The sequence below is a fragment of the Podarcis gaigeae genome (genome assembly GCF_964106915.1).
Source record: "Podarcis gaigeae genome assembly, chromosome: 11".
NCBI lineage: Eukaryota > Metazoa > Chordata > Lepidosauria > Squamata > Lacertidae > Podarcis > Podarcis gaigeae.
The window spans coordinates 42,203,881-42,224,141 of record NC_139687.1 but is presented as its reverse complement, the minus strand read 5'-3'; the positions used below and the strand labels follow the sequence as shown (position 1 = coordinate 42,224,141).

The 20,261-nt window shown below is 42.8% G+C and overlaps 1 protein-coding gene across 1 annotated transcript in view; it reads right to left on the bottom strand.

Moving 5' to 3' along the window:
* The window catches only part of IL6ST (interleukin 6 cytokine family signal transducer), a 31,065-nt gene extending 23,657 nt beyond the window's left edge, over nt 1–7,408 (bottom strand). Inside the window, exons 1-3 of the mRNA XM_083703453.1 lie at nt 7,223–7,408; nt 3,424–3,504; nt 1,694–1,999 (exon numbers count right to left, since the gene is read on the bottom strand). Coding sequence (XP_083559579.1) covers nt 1,694–1,999; nt 3,424–3,490 — 373 coding nt within the window. The 5' untranslated portion in view covers nt 3,491–3,504; nt 7,223–7,408. The remainder of the gene's footprint in view (nt 1–1,693; nt 2,000–3,423; nt 3,505–7,222) is intronic.
* Nucleotides 7,409–20,261: the final 12,853 nt, after the last annotated feature.

Below are 20,261 nucleotides of genomic sequence, written 5' to 3'. Positions count from 1 at the left end.
TAAACACACACAAATAAACAGAAGTTAATCTAGGAGTACACCTGCAAAAACAACATGAATTCATTTTGGTCCTAATCAATTTTTTCAAAAAAAACCACCTCATTTTTAATTGTTTTTTTCAATACTGTAAAGCAGAGCATTCATGTCAAAAGGTCATCAAAGGTAAAGGTAAAAAGGAAGTACATCAAAACACCACAGTTGACATAAAATATTACAAGAAGGGAAGTATTTATTTCCTGCCTTTTTCCCTGAGGGACTCCAGACAGCTTACAAATAAAATAGGAAAATAAAAACACTTGAAGCAATAGTATCATTTTTACATACGAGGCAGCATATACAGCTGTAAATAGAATTTGTGTATCAAAATCTAATATTGTTCACCTGTTCATTCCCCAAGTTGCATCCAATATTGTGCAAGCAGGCTACTCACAGAATGATTTCTGCTACTCTACAATAGCTTAGGGTCAGATGACACTCCGAACAGAATGGGCATGGTGCCAACTAAGGTGGTGTATCCTAACTACTGACCTATATGGTTTCAGGGCAGACAACCCTAAAGGGGTAACAGGAGCCATAACATTGTGTACAAAAAAGCCCAATGACTGCTCCCAGTCAAGGAAGATGCCATGACCAATGGTGTCAAAAGATGCAGATTCGAGAAGCAGGAACAAGGTTGCACACGGCTTGCCCTGCTCTTTGTAAAGCTCATCCATTAGGGTGACCAAGGCCAATTCATTCCCATGACCAGGCCTGAACCCAGACTGGAATAAAAAAATTGCCTTTTCCAAGAATAGTAGGTGGTCATCCTGCACTGAAACTCTTTCTACCACCTACCCAAGAGGGTATTTTTTACTGGTAGAGGAACTAGTATAACTAAGGGGCCCAGGACTGGTTTATTTAAGGGAGGACACACCACTCCCTCTTCCAGGACAGCATGCACCACCCCTGCAATCAATGAAGTGCTAATCACACTCTGTACCCAACCACCCTCTCTGCTAGATTGAATAAGCCAGAAGGAACAGGGGTCAAGGGGCTACGCTGAAACTGATGCTACACAATACAGGCATACCTGCTGAACTGCCTTTCTTATGGAAGCATAATGCCTATCCCCATGTAACAGTTAAACTTTATTTAGAAAACTTATATTCCGTTTTATATCTTTGACAGGTTCTCCAGGTGGGTCACCACTATTCTCAAAATAAAATCATACTCAGAATCTCATAATACAGTACAAGGGCAGAAACTGTGTAGTTACTATGTGGAACAAACATCATTCAGGCAGCAATTTCTGCCCTTACTCCTGCCTGGTGACATATTTGCCAAGTGACGATGTAACTTTTTTCTTTACTTGGTACCTTTCAACTATGTGAAATAAAAGTTTCTCATTTCTCCATGTTGTCTTCAATATATTCGACAAAATCCAACATCCTCTAAGAGTGTTATAAGGAGCAGGAGAATGACTATACAGTGGACCCTCCGGATATGAATTAAATTCGTTCCAGAGGTCCACCCGCAACCCGAAAAGTCCGTGCATGCGGCGAAACCCGGAGGTATACACTTCTGGGTTTGCCACGTTCGTAACTTGAAAGTTACATATCCAGAGTGGTATGTAATTAGAGGGTCCACTGCATGGCAATAGATTGTTCCTTTTATGTGTATCCCCACAAGGAAGAATTTAAGGAGAAATACTTACAGCCCAAGGCAACTTGAATTCCATAGATGTTCTGCTCAATGCTTTCTGCCACTAAGATGTTACAAGTCAGAGGAGAAGCCAATATAGACGTGTCATTGAATGTTACTCTTGAAACAGTTTCATTTATTATGCTATAGTGTTCTTTAGGAACAACCTTAGTTTGAATTCTCCAGATAACTTTATCAGCACGAAGGTTGCCATAATCTACACAATAGTCCCTAAAAATGCAGTATGCTGTAAAGCTGGATTCAAGGGATACTACAGGAGACTCCGGAGTTATATAGCCACATGATTGCGTATATCCATCTGAAACAGAGAGAGATCATTTGTTTGGTATTGTTCACTAACATGGCTACTATTGCTATAAGCATACAATATGACAACGGAAGACAATAGTTACCTAGAAAATACATTTCCCCCTTTACTTTTCTAGTGTACATTAATTGACAACATTTGCTTGGATCCAAGATAAATGACTGGATGGAAGTTCATAGATAGATTTCTTGAATTCACCTCTGGGCCTGCTCATCCATGGGCACCCCCCCCACCCACAAGCAGCAGCAGCAGCTTCTGGGTTCCAGTGAGATCTTGTGAGAGCTCTGCACCTTGAAAAGCTACTCCAAAAGGTCCCCCCCCCAACAATTTGGGATGGGGTACCAGAGACTGCTGGGATATTTGGGAATTTCCTTCCAGTCTGGGGGAAAATCCTCCCCTACCATAGCAAACCCATCCCACATTGTTCATGAGGAACCCCAACTCTCTCCAGAGGCTGTTCAGGGTAATGCAGAGAATGGGGGAGGGAAAGGAAGCTTTACTTCTGTTCTCATATCTAAGGATCCAAGACATTAGGTCTAGCAACTGTAATTTTCCTAAGGACTATTTGCATTTCTTGTCTGTGCTAGTTAAGTGAACTCCCCCACACCTCATGATTTCAAAGATAGTTACATTATCAAACATCAGAATTAGGAGTGAATAAAAAAGATAGAAATGTGCAGAGGTAGCAGTATATATGTGTTACATTTCCTTAGGCCTGTTTAATATTATGTAAAGAGAAACATTGTCTTGAAATTTCACCTATATTTCATTTCCAAAAGCATATTATTCAATTTTGTCTGTGCAATTTAAATATTAATCTTGCAGGAAATATTTCAACCATCTTCTCACTTTCCACCGCAACATACCACATGTAGTAACTTAATTGGTTTTTGTGTAATCTTTCTCTACTGTACAGGATTTCTTTTTAAAAAGAGGAACTTAGCAAGCTAGAAAACCTGATAATAAGTTATATATCCTTCCTTTCATATTACCACATCAACTATTGGCTTGTTTCACAACTTTTTATATTTTGACTTTACAAGCCAACGGTATCTATCTAGAATACCGCCCCCCCCCCCCACATTAGGCTCCTGAAATGAAGAAAGTCTGGGTTAACCAGGAGTGGACTTTTCAGTGAACTTGATTCAGTTCTGCTACCGAAAACAAATACAAAGACTCAGAATGTAATCTAACTGTATGCCTTTTACACCTGGCTCTGGCTCACAGATCTTGTGGTTTTAATAAAAAACAACAAATAGATCTGACAAGCCTGTAGTCTCTATGCCATTGCCTTCCATATAATAGATTCAAAGTAAAAATCAAGAATCATTTTCTATAATGTATACAAATCAACAAACTAACAGAGCTTTATAATACAGTGGAACAATTTATTATTATTAATCCTGCAGACTTACCTCCAAAAGAGTAAATGCTCAGGAGAGTACACACAGCTTGCAGTAACCAACTCCATTTTGAAAACATCTTGAACCAAGTCTCTGTAAAAACAATTTTTTATATATATAATATTTTTACTCTGCTCAATCAGTCCCTATGAAGACACTTCTCAGGAGACAGGTTCTGTAGTTTCCTCTGTTCTGACAGGTTTATTAACCATGAACAAAAAGGTTTTGTGGAAAGCAAGAAAAGAATAGCACTCAGGGAAACAGCCAAGAGTGAGAACAGGAATACAGGCAACTCCCCACTTGTCTAGTTGCCATTTTGGGGCAAGATGGCTCTAAAGTCTCCCCCCCCCAAAAAAATGATTGATTGAATATCAATTAAACATCTGGCTAGTTTGGATGACCACCTTGAGCTAGCTTAAGAACTCTGAAAACTTAAAGAAGAAAAGTACTCAATCCAGGAACAGTCCACATATATTCCTATTCCTACTTCTTTTTCTTAATGGCACCTGCTCCTGCTCAGGCTGCACAGAAAAAGCATTCTGCTTTCTGAAATTCATTTCAATTGTAAAGATAAATAAACCTGACAGAATTCTATCGGATGTGCTATTAGTGTGTGAAAACAGTTCAGATCCAATGATCCCCAGGCATGAACCTTTAGATGGTGGAGATGTCAGGTGCCATCCTGGCGCCCAGGCATCTTCACCTGGTCACAAGTGGTCAACGACCAGATACAAAATGCGCCTGAGCATGGCTACTGAGCTCACTTCTCAACCATTATCACAATGCAATAAAGTGAGGGAAAAGTATAAACTAACACACACTCTATTTTATATATAATTTATGTCTAGTTTGCTTGTTAATTATTATCACAATATTGATTTTATAAAAATATAAAATTGACAGTTGTGGTTTACTTAGTGATCATGGTTAAATATACTGATAAAGTCCATTTTTTGTCTTGTGGCTAGAACTTTCCTTGGCCAATGATGCACATTTTCTAAAAGGTATATATATCTGATTTAGTGTGTTTGGATTAGTATAATAACAATTTATTACCCGATCCTTCATCCTAAGGTCTCCGGGAAAGTTAAAACCATTAAGACACAATATTAAAATCAGTGTAAAACAACTTAAAACTACAAAAATAAGGTGCATTATAAAATTTCCCATTTAGAAGCAGATGTTTGCATGGTCTGGTTTGTCTGTCACACTGAAACTGTGATTTAATGTTAATATGTCTTGCTTCACTTCTCTCTCCCTCCTGCTGCCCTGCTTCTGCTTATGGTTTGTCTGAAGAGTAACAAACCAAAAGCCTGGGTTCACAAGTAACAAGCCAAATTCTGATTTGTTTTCTCTCAGCCCTTCTTACTTCAATGGGATTAGACATGCCTAACTGCAATGATCAGGCTGCACATTACATTAATACAGTATTTAGAACCAAAATCTATATTATAATAAATTTTGGTTGCAAAGTACCAATACAATTTTAGCTAAAATAGTAGACTGTTAATGCACAGCAGAAGATAATCAGAATCCACAGGAAGTTATTTGGGGAGGGGGGAAATGGAAAGCCTACTTTGATCTTGTCCTTTTTGCCTTTTATAGCAAACCAAGAAGCACCTTAAGAAAATTTTACTGGCTACTGCTTATGTTTCCCATCTTGTCAAAGGCAAACCATCAACTCAGGTAAAAGAACCACACGCCGAGAAAATTCTCTCCACTCTCCTGTGGTAATTCTCAGCACTCTACTCAAATTTATCATACAAATAAAAATAGTATCATTTCCTTTATATGCCATACACTACTGTAGTCAAGTAACCCTGTGGAAATCCCCTAATCAGGCATACTGATGATCCTAGCATCCTTGGGAGGGTGGGGAGAGGAAGTACACAAATGGCAAGCTCAGAAACATAGTAGAGACAATATTGAGATGCACCAGTCTGCCTTTCAAAAGAGATACCAACTAGGATGAATGACAGCCAATCTCTATGCCACCATGTACTTCTAGCTTGATCCCAGTACTATTCAATATCAAGAATGTGTTAGAACACTGCACATTATCACTATTGTTTATATAGCATGCCATCAACTGCACATAACAAAAAGACTGCATCCTCCTCCAAAGCAGTTTGGTCTAAAACTGTACAAGTCAAAGAAAGGGAGTGAAAGGAAGATACTGCTGGATTACAAACTCCCATCATCCCAAACCACTGGCTATGCTGCCAAGGCTGATGGGAGTAGTGTCTAAAGGGCACCACAAAGGTAGCCCCCAGTTTAGGAACGGGTTTACCACCAACATAATGAGACTTAGACTGCAGGGGCATGATTCAGCTCCTGGCCAGGGAACATACAATCCAGTGGCATGCAGTGATTTTTCCATAGGTAATCAGTTAGGGCCAGAGGAACCAGCTTGTGAGGGTGATTGAGGCAGTGGCGTAGCGTGGGGGTGGTGGCAGGGGGGCCGGCCACACCGGGCGCAACATCTGGGGGGCACTCGCACTCGCAGCTCTCTCAAGTGCTAAAATCCATGGGTTAGGGGGCGCAAATTACTTGCCTTGCCCCGGGTGCTGACAACCCATGCTACGCCACTGGATTGAGGCCCTCCGAAGCTGCAACTGCAGGTGAGCATTGTGCCTCCCTCCCTAAGCAGGGCAGCAGCTTTCTGGGCTTTGGGGAGGAGACACTAGAAGGACATTTAGGGGACTAGCCCAGTCCCTCTAGTCCACTGATTGACTAATCAGCAGTGCTATTTTTCTAGAAAAAGAGGTGCTGGAACTCAACACGAACGCCTTCTTCTTTCTCTTAGAATGGCAATGGTGTCCCACCATAGGAGCCAACTCCTAGGGGCCGCAGGGGCTTTGGCCCCCACAGTAACATATTTCAAGGGGCTGGGCCCCCACAAAGTTGATGTGTATTCCCATTCAGATGGGGTGTGTGCACTGCATCATGTGATCGATTATGTGGGGCGTTACCTGAAAAAACGCCCCACAGATAAGAATTTGGAAAAGGGGAAAAAAAATTATAGCAGGAGTGAAAAGATCAGGGACGCCATATTGCAACAGTGGAGGAAAGAGAGGCGACCCAGAAGATAAAGTTCTATACACCCTTATCTGCTACGACCGCTGAGCTTTATCGTGTAAAAGAGGGGAAGGAATAACAGTGAGAAATTAGCTCGGGTTCTCCAAACCGATCGCGACACGGTAGCCTTTCAATAGATATTTGCATAGATATTAGTTTGAATGCTTGGTCGAGGAAGAACGACCACTTGCCCCATTCGGTTGAGAACTCAAGGCAGACCGGAGTACGGAGCACTCGCCCCTCCCCTCTCCCCCCCGACCCCTCTTCGCGCACGTAAGAACGCGCAGGAAGAAGAGGGCAGGGGGAATTCTGCTGCCACCCTCGGCCGCGACTAGAGGGTGGTGTCTAAGAGAAATGTTATCAGGGGGCGACGTCGCAAACCAGGCCGACCCAGCGCTGACGGTCTGAGGCGCCGGTGGGCGTCCCAAAGCAACGCGAGGCGCCGGAAAAGCGGGACGCGCCTCAGCCGCGCACATTAAAAGGGCTCCGCTGAGGAGAGAGCCGATTCAGGGGCCGCCTCCGAGGCCAGAGCCCGACCGAGGCGGGCTTCTCGAGAACGGGCTTCGTTCCCTCACAGCCTTCGGAGGACAAGGCCCGTCCGCGGGGGGGAGCGGAGAGCGGCTCCCAACATCCCCCTGAGGGCAGCTGCCAAGTTTTCCTTTTCGGCCTGGCCCACAGGCTGCTCCCCTCAGCCGAAGGCCAACGCGGGCCGGTAAACCCACCCCTCACTCACCTCCTCCTGGCGCGCTACTCCCACAGGCCTCGGACCATCGCCGTCCCCGCCAGACGCCTCACGAACCGCCGCCGACGCGCACACCTTATGAACTGCGGTGCGCCGCTCGCCTTGACTGACGGCTTCACTCCGCTAGCTCGAGCGCCTCGCTCGAGCCGCCATTGGTAGGCAGGGCGGTGACGTCACGGCCGTGGGCGGGGCAGGCGGCAGAGGTGGTGCTTCCCGTAACGGGCCTCTGGGCTGCCAGGATTCCGGGCTCCTGGTCCCAGCAGGGGAAGGGAGGGGAAGAGAGGCCGGGAAAGGGGGAGGTGGGCGGGGGGCGCTGCGATTGAGCGTGGCGAGCCGCAAGCGCTCAACGGCGCCTGCGCGCAGGGCAGCGAACGATCAGAGAGTGTGACATCCTCCCCACCCTTGCTCCGTGCCCCAATCAATTAACCAGCAAAAGTAAACCCAGTACAGTTTTACATTCCCGGGGCTTGGCTGAATGTGCGCTTTGCAGGCTGAAGGTGCAATCTGATATGCTGGCTTACTTTGGAAGGGAGCACGGTTGAGCTCGGTTGCTTATTAGCACGTGAGCAAGATACACTGGATAATTAAGCTGATTTTGGGTTTTTATTATGTAGAGCTTCAAATACGGTATATTGCCAGCAAGGTTCTCACTACAGGAAAAGGGAAGGGAAAGGGAAAGGCCACGAAAGCTTATGGCTATAATGAATCTGTTAAGTCTTTATATTACAGTTGCAGTCCTTTCAGTCACCATCATTTTATTTAAAACAAAACAAAAAAAAATCCTTCCAGTAGCACCTTAAAGACCAACTAAGTTAGTTCTTGGTATGAGCTTTCGTGTGCATGCACACTTCTTCAGATACCATCTGAAGAAGTGTGCATGCACACGAAAGCTCATACCAAGAACTAACTTAGTTGGTCTTTAAGGTGCTACTGGAAGGATTTTGTTTTGTTTTGACTATGGCAGACCAACACGGCTACCTATCTGTAACTACATCATTTTATTTGTAAGCCAATCTTCGGATGGAGGGCAGTATACAGATTTGCTAAATAATAATGATAATTAAAACCCTGCTCCACGCAGCTTAAAGCATGAAAAGGTTTACATAATTACAAACATAACAAAAGTAGTCAAAAAGTACAAAACCAAATGGAAACTGTTTCCACAGGAATCATAATCGTATCAAAAAGGAAAGCTACAAAATACTAATATCAGTAACAAAAAACCCCTAAACAATTCCCCATTTATTGGATGCAAGCCCCATTAAAGTCACTGGGCCTTACTTTTGAGTAGACATGGATGGGATTGCACTTTAAGGTGCCTCAACTATCTTTGTTTATGGTAATAGCTTCCATCTGTCAGAGTTCACTTATTATTGACACAGGCATTTGATTATCTTTAAGATGCCACTGTACCACATTGTTCTAATGCCAAATAATTTCATAGCCATCCTTCCGGAAATTAAAGCATAGTTTCTCCACAGAAGCATTGTTTACAAGCTGCTGGGAAGATTCTGTTTCACATGTATAAAACAGAGCAGGACAGAAATAAAGGATGAAAATATGAGAAACAGCTCTTGTGACAGTGTTTCTGTTGTTATTATTAAATAACAAAATGGCGGCCCATTGCATAAACCAGTCTTCCCCAACCTAGTGCCCTCCAGATGTTTTGTACTCCAGTCTCCAAGGTTGGAGAAGGCTCTTCATGTAAGTTTACATTTGGGCATTCTCTGGATATTAGTACCTCAGCCTGTCTGTTTATTATTGTGTTAGTTAAGAGCAAGTTGGTGAAGTTCTGTTTGTTTATATGACCTGCAATTTGCATTTTTAATGTATCATGCCTTGGGATTGCTGCCGCAGTGATGAAGCAGAGTAAATAAATATATTAATTAAATTACCTTGGGGAAGGGAGAGAAGCACTACCACTACAGCCACAATATCCTATGACCACTCCGCCCAGTGGGGGAAAAAGAAACCCTATGCAGAATCTGCAGATGATGTGGAAATGACACACAAACACACCCTCAGCACCTATGGAAACACCACCACACAGAAAATTAATGTGATGACAGCCGCAAGCCACCAAAACACTGTATCAGTTGGTGCAGGACAAGGCAGGGGTGTGTCTGCCTTGTTTCCATGTCTGTATCACAGAAGGAACACAGATAAACAGCAGGCTCCTGGAGAGCTGAAAATTCTGGATTTTCTTGTTTCTGTTCTGAAATGGTTCCTCTGCATTGGGACAGAGGACATTTTTTCAGTCAGAGGTCCATATTCCCTTGTGGGTAATCTTCTGGGGGCCACATGGCAGTGGTGAGTAGGGCCAGGAGCAAAAGTGGCCATAGCAATGGAACAAAGACTTACCTAGAACAAATAAACTTACCTAGATAAGACAAGAAGGGCACTCCTCTACCTGCTCAAGGAAATCCTGGTGGAAAAATTGAAATAGCCACTTCACACTCTCAACTCCCTTTTACTTGGAAAACAAAGCTATGAATAGCAAAGGAAACTAGTCATTAATATTCTAAAAATTACTACTGACATACCTCATGAATTGTGTGTGCTTTGTTTGAACTGTGTTTGTGAGAAACATTAAACATTTAAAACTCAGACACATTAATTAATCTAGTTTTACTCTGAAAACGAAAAGTGATCTTACACCAACCTGTGACCTTACATGTGCGAATTTATTAAATTGATTTCAAATGGGTTCCACTTCAGTGTCTCACCCTTATTACAGAACCCTTTAAAAATTGCAAACAGCTGGTGTTTCTCTGCCTTTCAAATATCAGCAGGGCTGGATTTAGATTTGATAAGGCCCTAAGCTACCGAAGGCAATGGGACCCTTTATGTGTCCAGCTGTCCTTTGTCAACAACAAATTGTCACTGTTTTTTGTGTTGAATATATGCTATATGGTAATTTATGGACATAATAGGTCCATACACAACACAATAAAATAAAACCTACATACAGCTGCTGTATGTAGGTATTATTTTGTTTTTATCTTATATTTTGGAAATGTACATCCAGTTTTTTTCTCTTTGAATTTTTTGGGCCCCCCAAGAGAGTGGGGCCCTAAGTTTTAGCTTGTTTAGCTTACACGTAATTCTGGCACTGAATATCAACATCACTAACAGAAGATATTCAGGCTGAAGATGCAATCCAGAAAACAGTCAGTATTTCTAGTTGTCAATATCATTAGCTGTAACAAATATACGGTATAAACCACACACTTAAATAAATTGACAAGAAATTCTTTTGCCATACTTTGGCTGCTTTGTATGCAAAAGAAGTACCTTTCCAAACCATTTTAGTTGCAATCAGTTCTCATTTAAAAGCAAACTTACCTAATATGCATTTTCTGAAACAACATGTGAACCAAAACACACCCATCCTTCAAAATTTGTGCTTCTCCAAATTTTGCAATGCAGTACTCCAGTCAAGTGTTGTATGCAAAAATGGACATGTTAGAGTAGCATATAAATGCATCTATTGGGGAAAATACATTCTATTGGGGGAAGCTGCTTTGCCAAAATGTGCATATGAGAATAAACTTGTACTAAGGTACTGATAAATTTTTATGAGGACTCTTTTAAAAAACCAAATAAACCACAAACTGATGTGGAAATCTGGAAAACTGAACTTAGAAGACTGGAAATATGAGAAACTGGGAGGATCCCTCCCTGGTTGCAAGTAACAGTTTAGTTTTTTTAATCAGACTGATCAGTGATGGTCCCTTACATGAATACTGTGCAGATATTTAATTGCTGGGAGGCTCTGCCTCCCTGCTCACCAACCCTCTACTCCCCTACAATAACACCTTAGAGCTTCTCATTTCCACCATGTGCCCCCCTTTTACTTTCTCAATCCTGTTTCTGAAGCTGCCTTGCTATTTCGCACCCTCTTCAGCTCCAGCCAATATGGCCAATGATCAGGAATTATGAAAAATATTATAGCCTATAGCAGGCATGGCCAAACTTGGCCCTCCAGATGTTTTGGGGCTACAACTCCCAACATCTCTAGCTAACTGGACTGGTGGTCAGGGATGATGGGAATTGTAGTCCCAAAACATCTGGAGGGCCAAGTTTGGCCATGCCTCGTCTATGGGAATTAAATTCTAATTCTATACCACTTTACATGAGAGCAAGTATTACAGAACTCAGTGGGAATTACTTCTCAGTACATGTATATAGAATTTCACAAGATAGGTGCCTCCCCTGAGGAAGCTGCAAAGAGGAAATGAAGGAGATTCAATTCAATAATTTCACCTTCTATACCCACTTAGCTTGGAATAAAATCCACTGAACTCAATGGGATTGTTTCACTGGGTTGCACTGTCAATTTTAAATCTTTCCAATGTGAGTTTTTCAACCTTAGCCCAGCTGTTGTGTCTCACAGGGTCGTTGTAAGGATAAAACGTGAGAGCTTCCTGTATTGCTATCCTGAATTCCTTGTGGGAAGGACAACACACTAACATCATAAATTATATTTTGAGAGTCCTTATAGAGATAGGAGCTGTGTTCTCATATATCTTCCTCCATGGGGCAAATGAGTTGATTCTGGGCCAGTAAAAAGAGTAATTTTTCACATGTTGTGCTTATGTGTTTACTTCGTTTCTGCCCTGGAGATAGAAGGTAAGTACAATAAAAACAAAATGTGTACACTTGTGAATTCTCTAATATATTTGAAAGTGAATGAACACACGTCTGTCAATCTTTGAAAGTCCGTAGAAGTATAATGAGTCTATGGTTGAAACAAAGTAATAGAATGCTATCCTGTGGGCAAAAGTCTACGGACTTTCAAAGATTGACAGATGTGTGTCCATTCGCTTTCAAATATATTAGAGAATTCACAAGTGTACACATTTTGGTTTTTTTGTACTAAATCATGTAATGCAATAAGAATTGCAGTGCTATCTAGTAAACTGGTCTTCGTGTTGCTTGTATTGTTTGTTGTGTTAAGTTTGCAACACAGGGGTTTGTTGTTCTGTACTGGAGATAGAGGGTGGCATCCTAACCATAGGAATGGTTTACTTTTGGATCAGAGTAGCTTGGCTGAATTGAGAAGATTGAGAGAAACCAGTTTTTTGCTCTCTGTAACTGAAAAGCATAGAGGTTATTTGCAGGGAAGAGAGAGCAATGAGTGTACATTTACATGAGTTTAATGACTGGAAATACAGAAATCATCTGAGTCCAGGTACTTCTTCATACCATCGTACCTGACTTGTCATGTAGGGACAGGCCCAGCCACTGCAGAACAAAGGCTGTCTCCAGGCTAGCCCAGCTCCCACCTACCTTTGAGCCTTCCCTAGAGGCAAGCCAACACCTATGGGACAAGCTGAGTCCTGCTGGGGTAAGAAGAACACCTTGTCTCCCCACCCAGCCTCCATAACTGGAGACAAACCTTGCCAGCTGCGGAGGGCAGGGGGAACTTTTTCAGCCAGAGGGACACATTGACTCTCATTGGCAATCTTCTGGAGCCCACATGCGGGCAGTGGGTGGAAGCAGTGGCAACAGTAGGCAGAGCAACGGATGCAGTTGTTTTACCTGCGGACAGTAGGACATGGATTCAGCCATGCAAAAGTCAGATGTTTACATACTGCTCTCTCCACCCAGGCAAGCCAGAGGCATTGTCGTAGCTGAAGGACACTCCCAGTCTAGCAAAAGGGCAAGGAGCAGGGCTGGTGAGGACATGGGAAGGGGTTTGTGGCCTGGGAGGAGTCCAAAGGTCCAGGTAGTCTGTATCTCTATACTGGCAGCAGCTTTCCAGACTTTCACACAGGGAACTCTCCTAATATTACTTGCGGATTCCAGGAGTCGAACCTTTTGCAGATGCTCTGCCACTGATCCACAACCGTTCCCTGGAATTGTTTGGCTATTGTTTCTGAACTCAGGTGTCCTGATCAGGTATCCCAGCTGCACAACCACCCAAGAACTAATCAAGAGCTAAGGATTGAATGATCTGACATTGCTGGCAGTTCTTTTTTGCAGTTCTTTCATACTTTCAGCATCACATTTCATCAGAGAAAGGGGTAGACTCTGGAGGGAAGTACTGCCTACAAAGCACTTAAGCTAGCTATCCTGTAACAGAGCAGTCTTGATCCCACTGGCTTCAGGTTTCCAATGGCTTTGTGTATTGCATTGCAAGCCTCTTTTCACATTCACTTTTCACCCCTCTGGCAGCTCCCGGGGTGCAACATGACTGCCACAGAAGGGAAGAGCGTTCTTGCGATCAAATCCTGCTTGCAGGTGTGTTGTTTGCCCAGTTTTTAAAAAAATGTCTGTACAGGGGGAGAGAAAGAGTTAATAGGTAGACCAATAGAAAAGCCAGAGGCAGAGCCTACCTGTTTATAAAAGGGCTTAGCCTGAGGTTTGGGTTGGTTGGTTTTAGTTGGTTGGGAAAGGCAAGTGGAAAAGCAGTTGGCAGACAGTTGGGAATAGAGAGGCAGTTGGTTCTTGTGTGAGGGGAGGTAGAAGAGTTAGAGACAGGATAAAATAAGACTAAGAAGGTAAAGAGTAACAACGTTTTGAATGCAGTTAAAGTTTATTTGTGTTTGCAATGAACTACACTCTTCTTTGTTAATTTAAGAACCCGACTGAGACTTAAGTGATTTACCAGGGAGGACCTGGTTGGTGGCAGCATGGGTCACTAGTCCGTGAGACGACCGGGGGCTCCGTAAGAACACCACACAGGTTTCCACATTGGCATCTAGTTAGCTGCTTTGAGAACAGGATGCTCGGCCTGATCCAGCTGGCTTGTCTTATGATCTCATGCCACTTTAAGGGTCATGGCTCCCCCCAAAGAAACCTGGGAACTGTAATTCATTACGTGTGCAAGAGTTGCAAGGAGGTGTAGTGGAAAATAAACAGTTAACCCGAGGAGGCGTAGGTGGCCTTGTGCAATTAACCCTTAATAAAGCAGGGCTTCACCACTCTCCTAAGCTCAGCAGTAGTGATTCCTGCTGACTTGATTGCTTGCAGGAATGCTCCTTGCGCAGAGAAAACACAATTGTAGATTAATTACTTTGCTTGCCTGCTGGCCTAGATCATGAGACCAGCCACCCCACCCCCAAGGCAGGTGAAGGTAGCTTAACAATCAAGCCGGGTGAAGTTGGTTAAGCAATTAAGCCTCATGACTTGGGGTGGACAAGGGTATAAAAACCATGGGGTCTGAGCCAGAGAGAGGAGAAGGTTTGATGCAGGCACAAACTGATGTAGGTGTTGCATAGCCTGGCTAGATGAAGGTCTACTCTGCTGCTATATCCCTGGGGCTCCCAGCAACTGAAAGGAGGGGTTGTTATTTGCCTGCTCTATTTTCTTCTTGTGCAAGATAAGCCTGCTGCTTGATAAATTTCAGACTTTCTTCACTACTTGTGTGTTGCATTTGCTTCAGAAATCCCTCCAAAAGGGGGAGGGAACACACCCCTTTTTGCCTTTGGCAAAGCAGGAGGCCACTGTGACTGTTAAAGTGGCATAAGAGTGCTTGCAATGCATGGTGTGGATATGACCTTTCTGAGCCTGGCTTCCTGCTTTGCCGTTGTTGCCTTGGTTCCTGCGACGTTTCCAGTCTGCTTGTTGTCACGTTGCCATTCCACTTCTCAGACACTCTTCAACCCGTCCTCACCCCCTACCTATTTGGCTCAACTCCCTCGTTCCTCATCTGGAACCTTATTCTGGACAGAGCAGCTGTTCCCCAGATTCATGGCTCTTAAGCCTGTCAACCATGTCCTCTGCCTTCAATAGGTTCTTGCCATGGTTGCTGATGAGGCTGTATTGTTCTGCACACTTAACAGGGTAGAAAGCATGATAGAAGTCAAGTTGGAAGGAGGGATGCTGGGGAAATTCAGTTTAGTTCACATGAAAAGGAGAGCCTACCAGACTTGTACTTTTTGAAACAATGCGTGAACTGAAATGCAGCCATCTTTTGAAGTTTTCAGCTCTCCAAATTTTGCAATGCAGTTCTTCAGCCAGGTAAACTGTGTGAAAATGCATATACTTGGGCTAAAGCGTGCATAAAAATGCATGTTTCAGTGAAAAGAACATGCAGACTAGTAACACCACAATACAATCTTAGGGACTCCACTTCAGATTTGAGTAGGGTTTGTGATTAGCCTTTTCTTCTCCTGAAGATATACCACAAGCCAGCAGGTACAGATTTTTCCTTGGGTTTTGCTGCTGAAATCGCTCATGAATGATTATAGCCTCTATCCTTTATATCAATAAGAATATTATGTTTTATCCTGGATTTCTACCCCCTCCATATTATTTTAGACAGATCTTTTTACCATTTTTTAAGAGAGCATACATCATTAAGCGTTGCGGTCATTTGAAACAGAAATAACATTTTTAGGAGAATATTCATTTTTATCACCCAGATTCTCCACATTAGAGATACATTCTGCTCTAGGTGTTTTTAAATTTCTTTCCAAATCTTCATATAATTATCCTTACAGATATTATGATTATTTGCCATCAACCACATTCCTAAATACTTCATTTTTTTCTCTATTTCCCAACTAGCAATTTCCCCTAATTTCTTCTTAACTTGATCATCCATGTTCTTGACTGACATTTTGGTTTTACCTTTGTTTATTTTAAAGCCTGCCAGTTTTGCAAATTTTTTTATCTCCTTTAATAACTCGAATGCACTTTCTAAGGGTTGTTCCAAAGTTAAGACTGCGAATGCTTATTGTCTGCAAATGCTTTGGTTTTATAATTTTGCTTGCCCACACTTATTCCTCTGATTTTGTCATTGTTGCAAATAAAACTACAATTAAACACATCTAAAATATTTTAAAAGCATTAATAATATCAAAAAGCACTTGAAAATTAGGGCGTCCTTAGGGAATAAACAAGCTTTTGGATACCTGGAGCACCCAACAGTTTGCTCCTCCTCTGCAGGACTTTGGCTCTTGTCTGCTCCCAGTTTTTAATCTACACAGGGAGCCCTCCCTGTTCATTTCCAACCTGAGATCTGCCAGGCAAGGGAACGTGAAAGATTGATTTTGGCAACTCCCCTTTGGAATTCAAATGCAGTTGCCACTCAACACCGAAGCACAATGCCAAAAATAAAAGCACCTCAGTGTGGGTAAGGGCAAGATGCCCCAGCAATCGAATGTGGCCTGTGCTTTGAAGAGGAAGGAAGCATGCAGCAACAAGCCTTCTTCCTATTTCAGTGTGAAGTGGCCTGGTAAAGATAGATGATGCTCACATAGCCATGCAGCTTCCTGACAAGTGGTTGATTTTGTTGAAAAACCAGAAGGGTTAAGGAAAAGACAACTGCATGTTCTGTAGCAGATGTTCAAGCGCAAACAACACAAGATTTGGTGACCATGATTGACACCCCTTCATTATTATTCTTATTCTTTTTGTAAACCTCTTTGAGGTTTTTGTTTTTCTTTTCCAATCAAGCAGCATTTAAATTTTATGAAATGCATTTTATGAAATAATAACAATGTTGAATATATTAATTCCCTGCCCTTCACCAGCAAGTCCCAGGTCAGGTGCCTACCATTCAAAACCCAGAGTAAACAACAACAACACAGTTAAAACAAATCAAGTCACAGGACTAGGCATGGAAATGCGAACTAATTATATTGATAGTATGCAGAGTTCAGTGAGAGCATGGCAGGACACCATTATTCATTTAGTTTGGTTTTAAATGTAATGGTTTGAAAGCCATGGGCTTGCCGGAACCGAGGACAAAGTGGTACAACTAGGAAAGCTCATACATTGGCTGACACCTTTACATCTATTGTGACAAAAGTCACAATAGGTGAGCAACACTGTCTTTAAGTAAACATCCTTAGGCAGTGATGGAGGAGTAGGATCACACCTGCAAGTCGTGCCCCTTGCGTTTGCCTACAGATCCTCTTTGAATGAAGAAATTTTTCAACCTGCTGTTTATGGGGTAGGATGGAGACTTTCTCTCTTTAACACCCCCCCATACCTTTTCTGTTGTGTTGCTCTCTCATCATTCCAGGCTCCTGCCTAAGGCTGAGGAAGACAAAAGGCCACCACTGCCTAAAGGGAAGGGCTTTCTTCGCTCAGTGGTAGAGCATCTGGTCTGCATGCAGAATGTTCCAGATTAAATCCCTGGCATCTTTTTCTTTTGGTCTTTTTTGGTCTTTCTGTCTGTGAAATATACTCAGAGTCGAGAGTGGATTTCATGCTCTTTATTCAGCTCATAGTGGTGAGGAGGAATGGAAGTTTCCCCAAAGTATATGATTTATATACATTATTTACACAATGGGCTGCACGTGATTGGCTAATTCCGGAATTCTCCTGTAGGCCAATCAGGTTGTGGATTCACTTCCATCTGGAGCTGTATTGGGTGGCTCCTGTGGACCAATCATACTGCTGCATTGTTCTAGGACCAATCAGACTGCTGCATTTTGGATCCTATTCAACTCAGTACATAACAGTCAGGTTGGTAGTAAGTCACTTTGGGTTGCCATGGTCAATATCAAGCGACTAACAAAACCTAGAGAACCACTTCCAGGGTCTGTAGGCTCTCCCACAGTATGGATTGGAATCAACGCACCTTTATCTCTAAAGCAGCTTCTCTGTCCTCAGTGCTCTCCAGAGATGATGCCTACAACTCTCAGAAGCCCCAGGGGTAAAGTGAGTGGTAGACCAACACATATGAAGGGCACCAGCTTGGAAAGGAGAATGTTAGGGGAGAGAACCAGCTCACTGCCTCTTCCACACACAAATGGAGCAAGTCTCAGCTGCTTGGTCAATGCATATCACCATGTTAGGTGATTTGCTCTCTCTTCTGTTTAGCAGTTTGGCAGATCAGTAGATGCTGCTTCACACCCTGTAATGTGGTCGTGTTGCTAAATCTAACAGGAACTGGAGATGGTATTCCACAGCCGTCTCTCATTTTGCTCTATAAAAGTGGGGTAAGGGATCCTTGCCAGTACTTCTGCCCTGTACTCAACATCAAGATGTAGACTAGGGCAGTTCCGACAGCCAGAAAGGAATGTTTCATTGTCTCATGATTCACAATAAGCACATTTAAATGGCATGCCAATGTCCTTTTTAGGTGACATGGTTCATAGCAGTTTTATTTGATGGTATCCCACATGACCAGAAGGATTCACATGGCCGTGAATCAGTGGTTCTCTTTGAGTTGCTTTCCAAATAAATAATATTGGGTTTGATTGTGGCCAAGAGTGACTCAACAGAAGCATTGTGTCCTGAAATGATGCCCATATGCACAAAGTAGTGCGCTCCCTCCCATATCTCACCCCCTATATCAGAATTTGGCCAACAAATTGAGCCTGGGGAGCTGGATTCTCTATACTCAATGCCATCCTTTACTAGCTTAGCTGGAGAATGAGATGCTAGCAGTACCCTACTTTCCAGCCAAACTAGAAGCAATATTCCTCCAATGCTTTTCAGCTGTCCAGCAGGTAGGCTGATTCAAAAGTTGTCCTCCCATTTTAATCTTTGTCCTGGAAGATCCGGCTTTCCCTCTAATTCCCAGAAACTCATGCTTTCTTGGTTTAGGAAGACCAGAAGTGTCTCATCACCTTCCACTGCCCTCACAATTTCTGTGAAGTTACTACTAGCTTTGAATAATCTGGGCCTCTCCAGATGTCATTTCTAATGTGCATCAGTTATGATTTGTGCTCATGATGGTATTGGGGTGATTAAACACAATGCTGCTTTCAATGCTCTTTGTGCCCACAAATGTTTTGTGGATATACCTCCTCATTTCAAAACCATACCACAAATATTCCAAGTGGGGGGTTTTTTTTGGTCCAGCTTTTGTTGCGCTGTAGCAAAACAGTGTCCTGCCAGAGGGCACTAGCATGGTAATAACATAGCGCAACTAGCAAAGGAGAAAGATGTGTGGATGGTTCGGTATAAATGTACCACAAAAACACTTCATTGCATCAACTCAAGAATGTAGAATACACCTCCCAAAAAACCAGTCAGGAGGGTCCCTCTGTTAGATTAGGGTAGTGTTTCCTTACTCTGTGGGTCATGTTCTGCAAGTGGGTCACAAAGCCTGTGTGGTGGGCTTTATAAGTAAACCCAAAATAATTATTGCTTGTAATCCTTAACTGGTATGGTAAGTACCTTTTCCAACTTTGGCTTTATCGGCAAATTCTAATGCTGACACTTGTAGCCGAATGTTGGAAAGGTTTGAGCATTTCACCCCTATAAACCAAACTGTGAATAACTTTGAAAGTACTATACAGTGGCACCTCAGTTTTTGAACATCTCTGTTGATGGACATTTTGGTTTACGATTGCCATAAACCTGGAAGTAAATGCTTTGGTTTTTGAACATGCCCCAGAAGTCGAACATGCCACGTGGCTTCCACCGAGTGCAAGATCCTGAGGCCTAGCTGTTGGCTGTTGAGTTTTCAGGTTTCACATGTTTCAGAACTTGAATGGTCTTCTGGAATGGATTACGTTTGAAAACCGAGGTACCAAAGTAAATATTTCAGCTCGTTCCACATTAATAGGGGCATTAAGTAAATGTTTGCTTGGATCCCTTAAGTAACGGGATCTGCAAACTTGCAGTCAAAATGTAGGAACATGCAACTGCTGAAGACCTAAAGTCCAATATTCAAGTGACAATAAATCAATTGGCCACTGACATAGCAGTCAACTCCTAAGGGCCAAGGTTTCTTTGGGGCCACCCCATAAAATATTTGAGGTGCCCCCCCCCCAAAAAAAATTGAATGGGCATGAATGGACGTGTGTGTTTGAATTGGTGAGAAGGGATCTCAAAGAAGGTATTCCACATACCACACCTATGTGTGCATACAAAGCCACAAATATATGTAATGAAGGTGTCAACATGTCGTTATATATGAGTAGTGGGTGAGAAGTCTCCATCTAAGAGCAAACAAATCTGTTTAGGCTGATAACTCTTCACCCTTCTCTTGGATTCTACATGTTTGTTGCCAGTTCCAGTTGCATATCCAGGGACTCATGCTTTAATTACCAGCATCCTCCTTTCCACAAAAGAATCGGAGGAAGTGGCTTCTGTAAACTATCCGCTGACTTCTGTT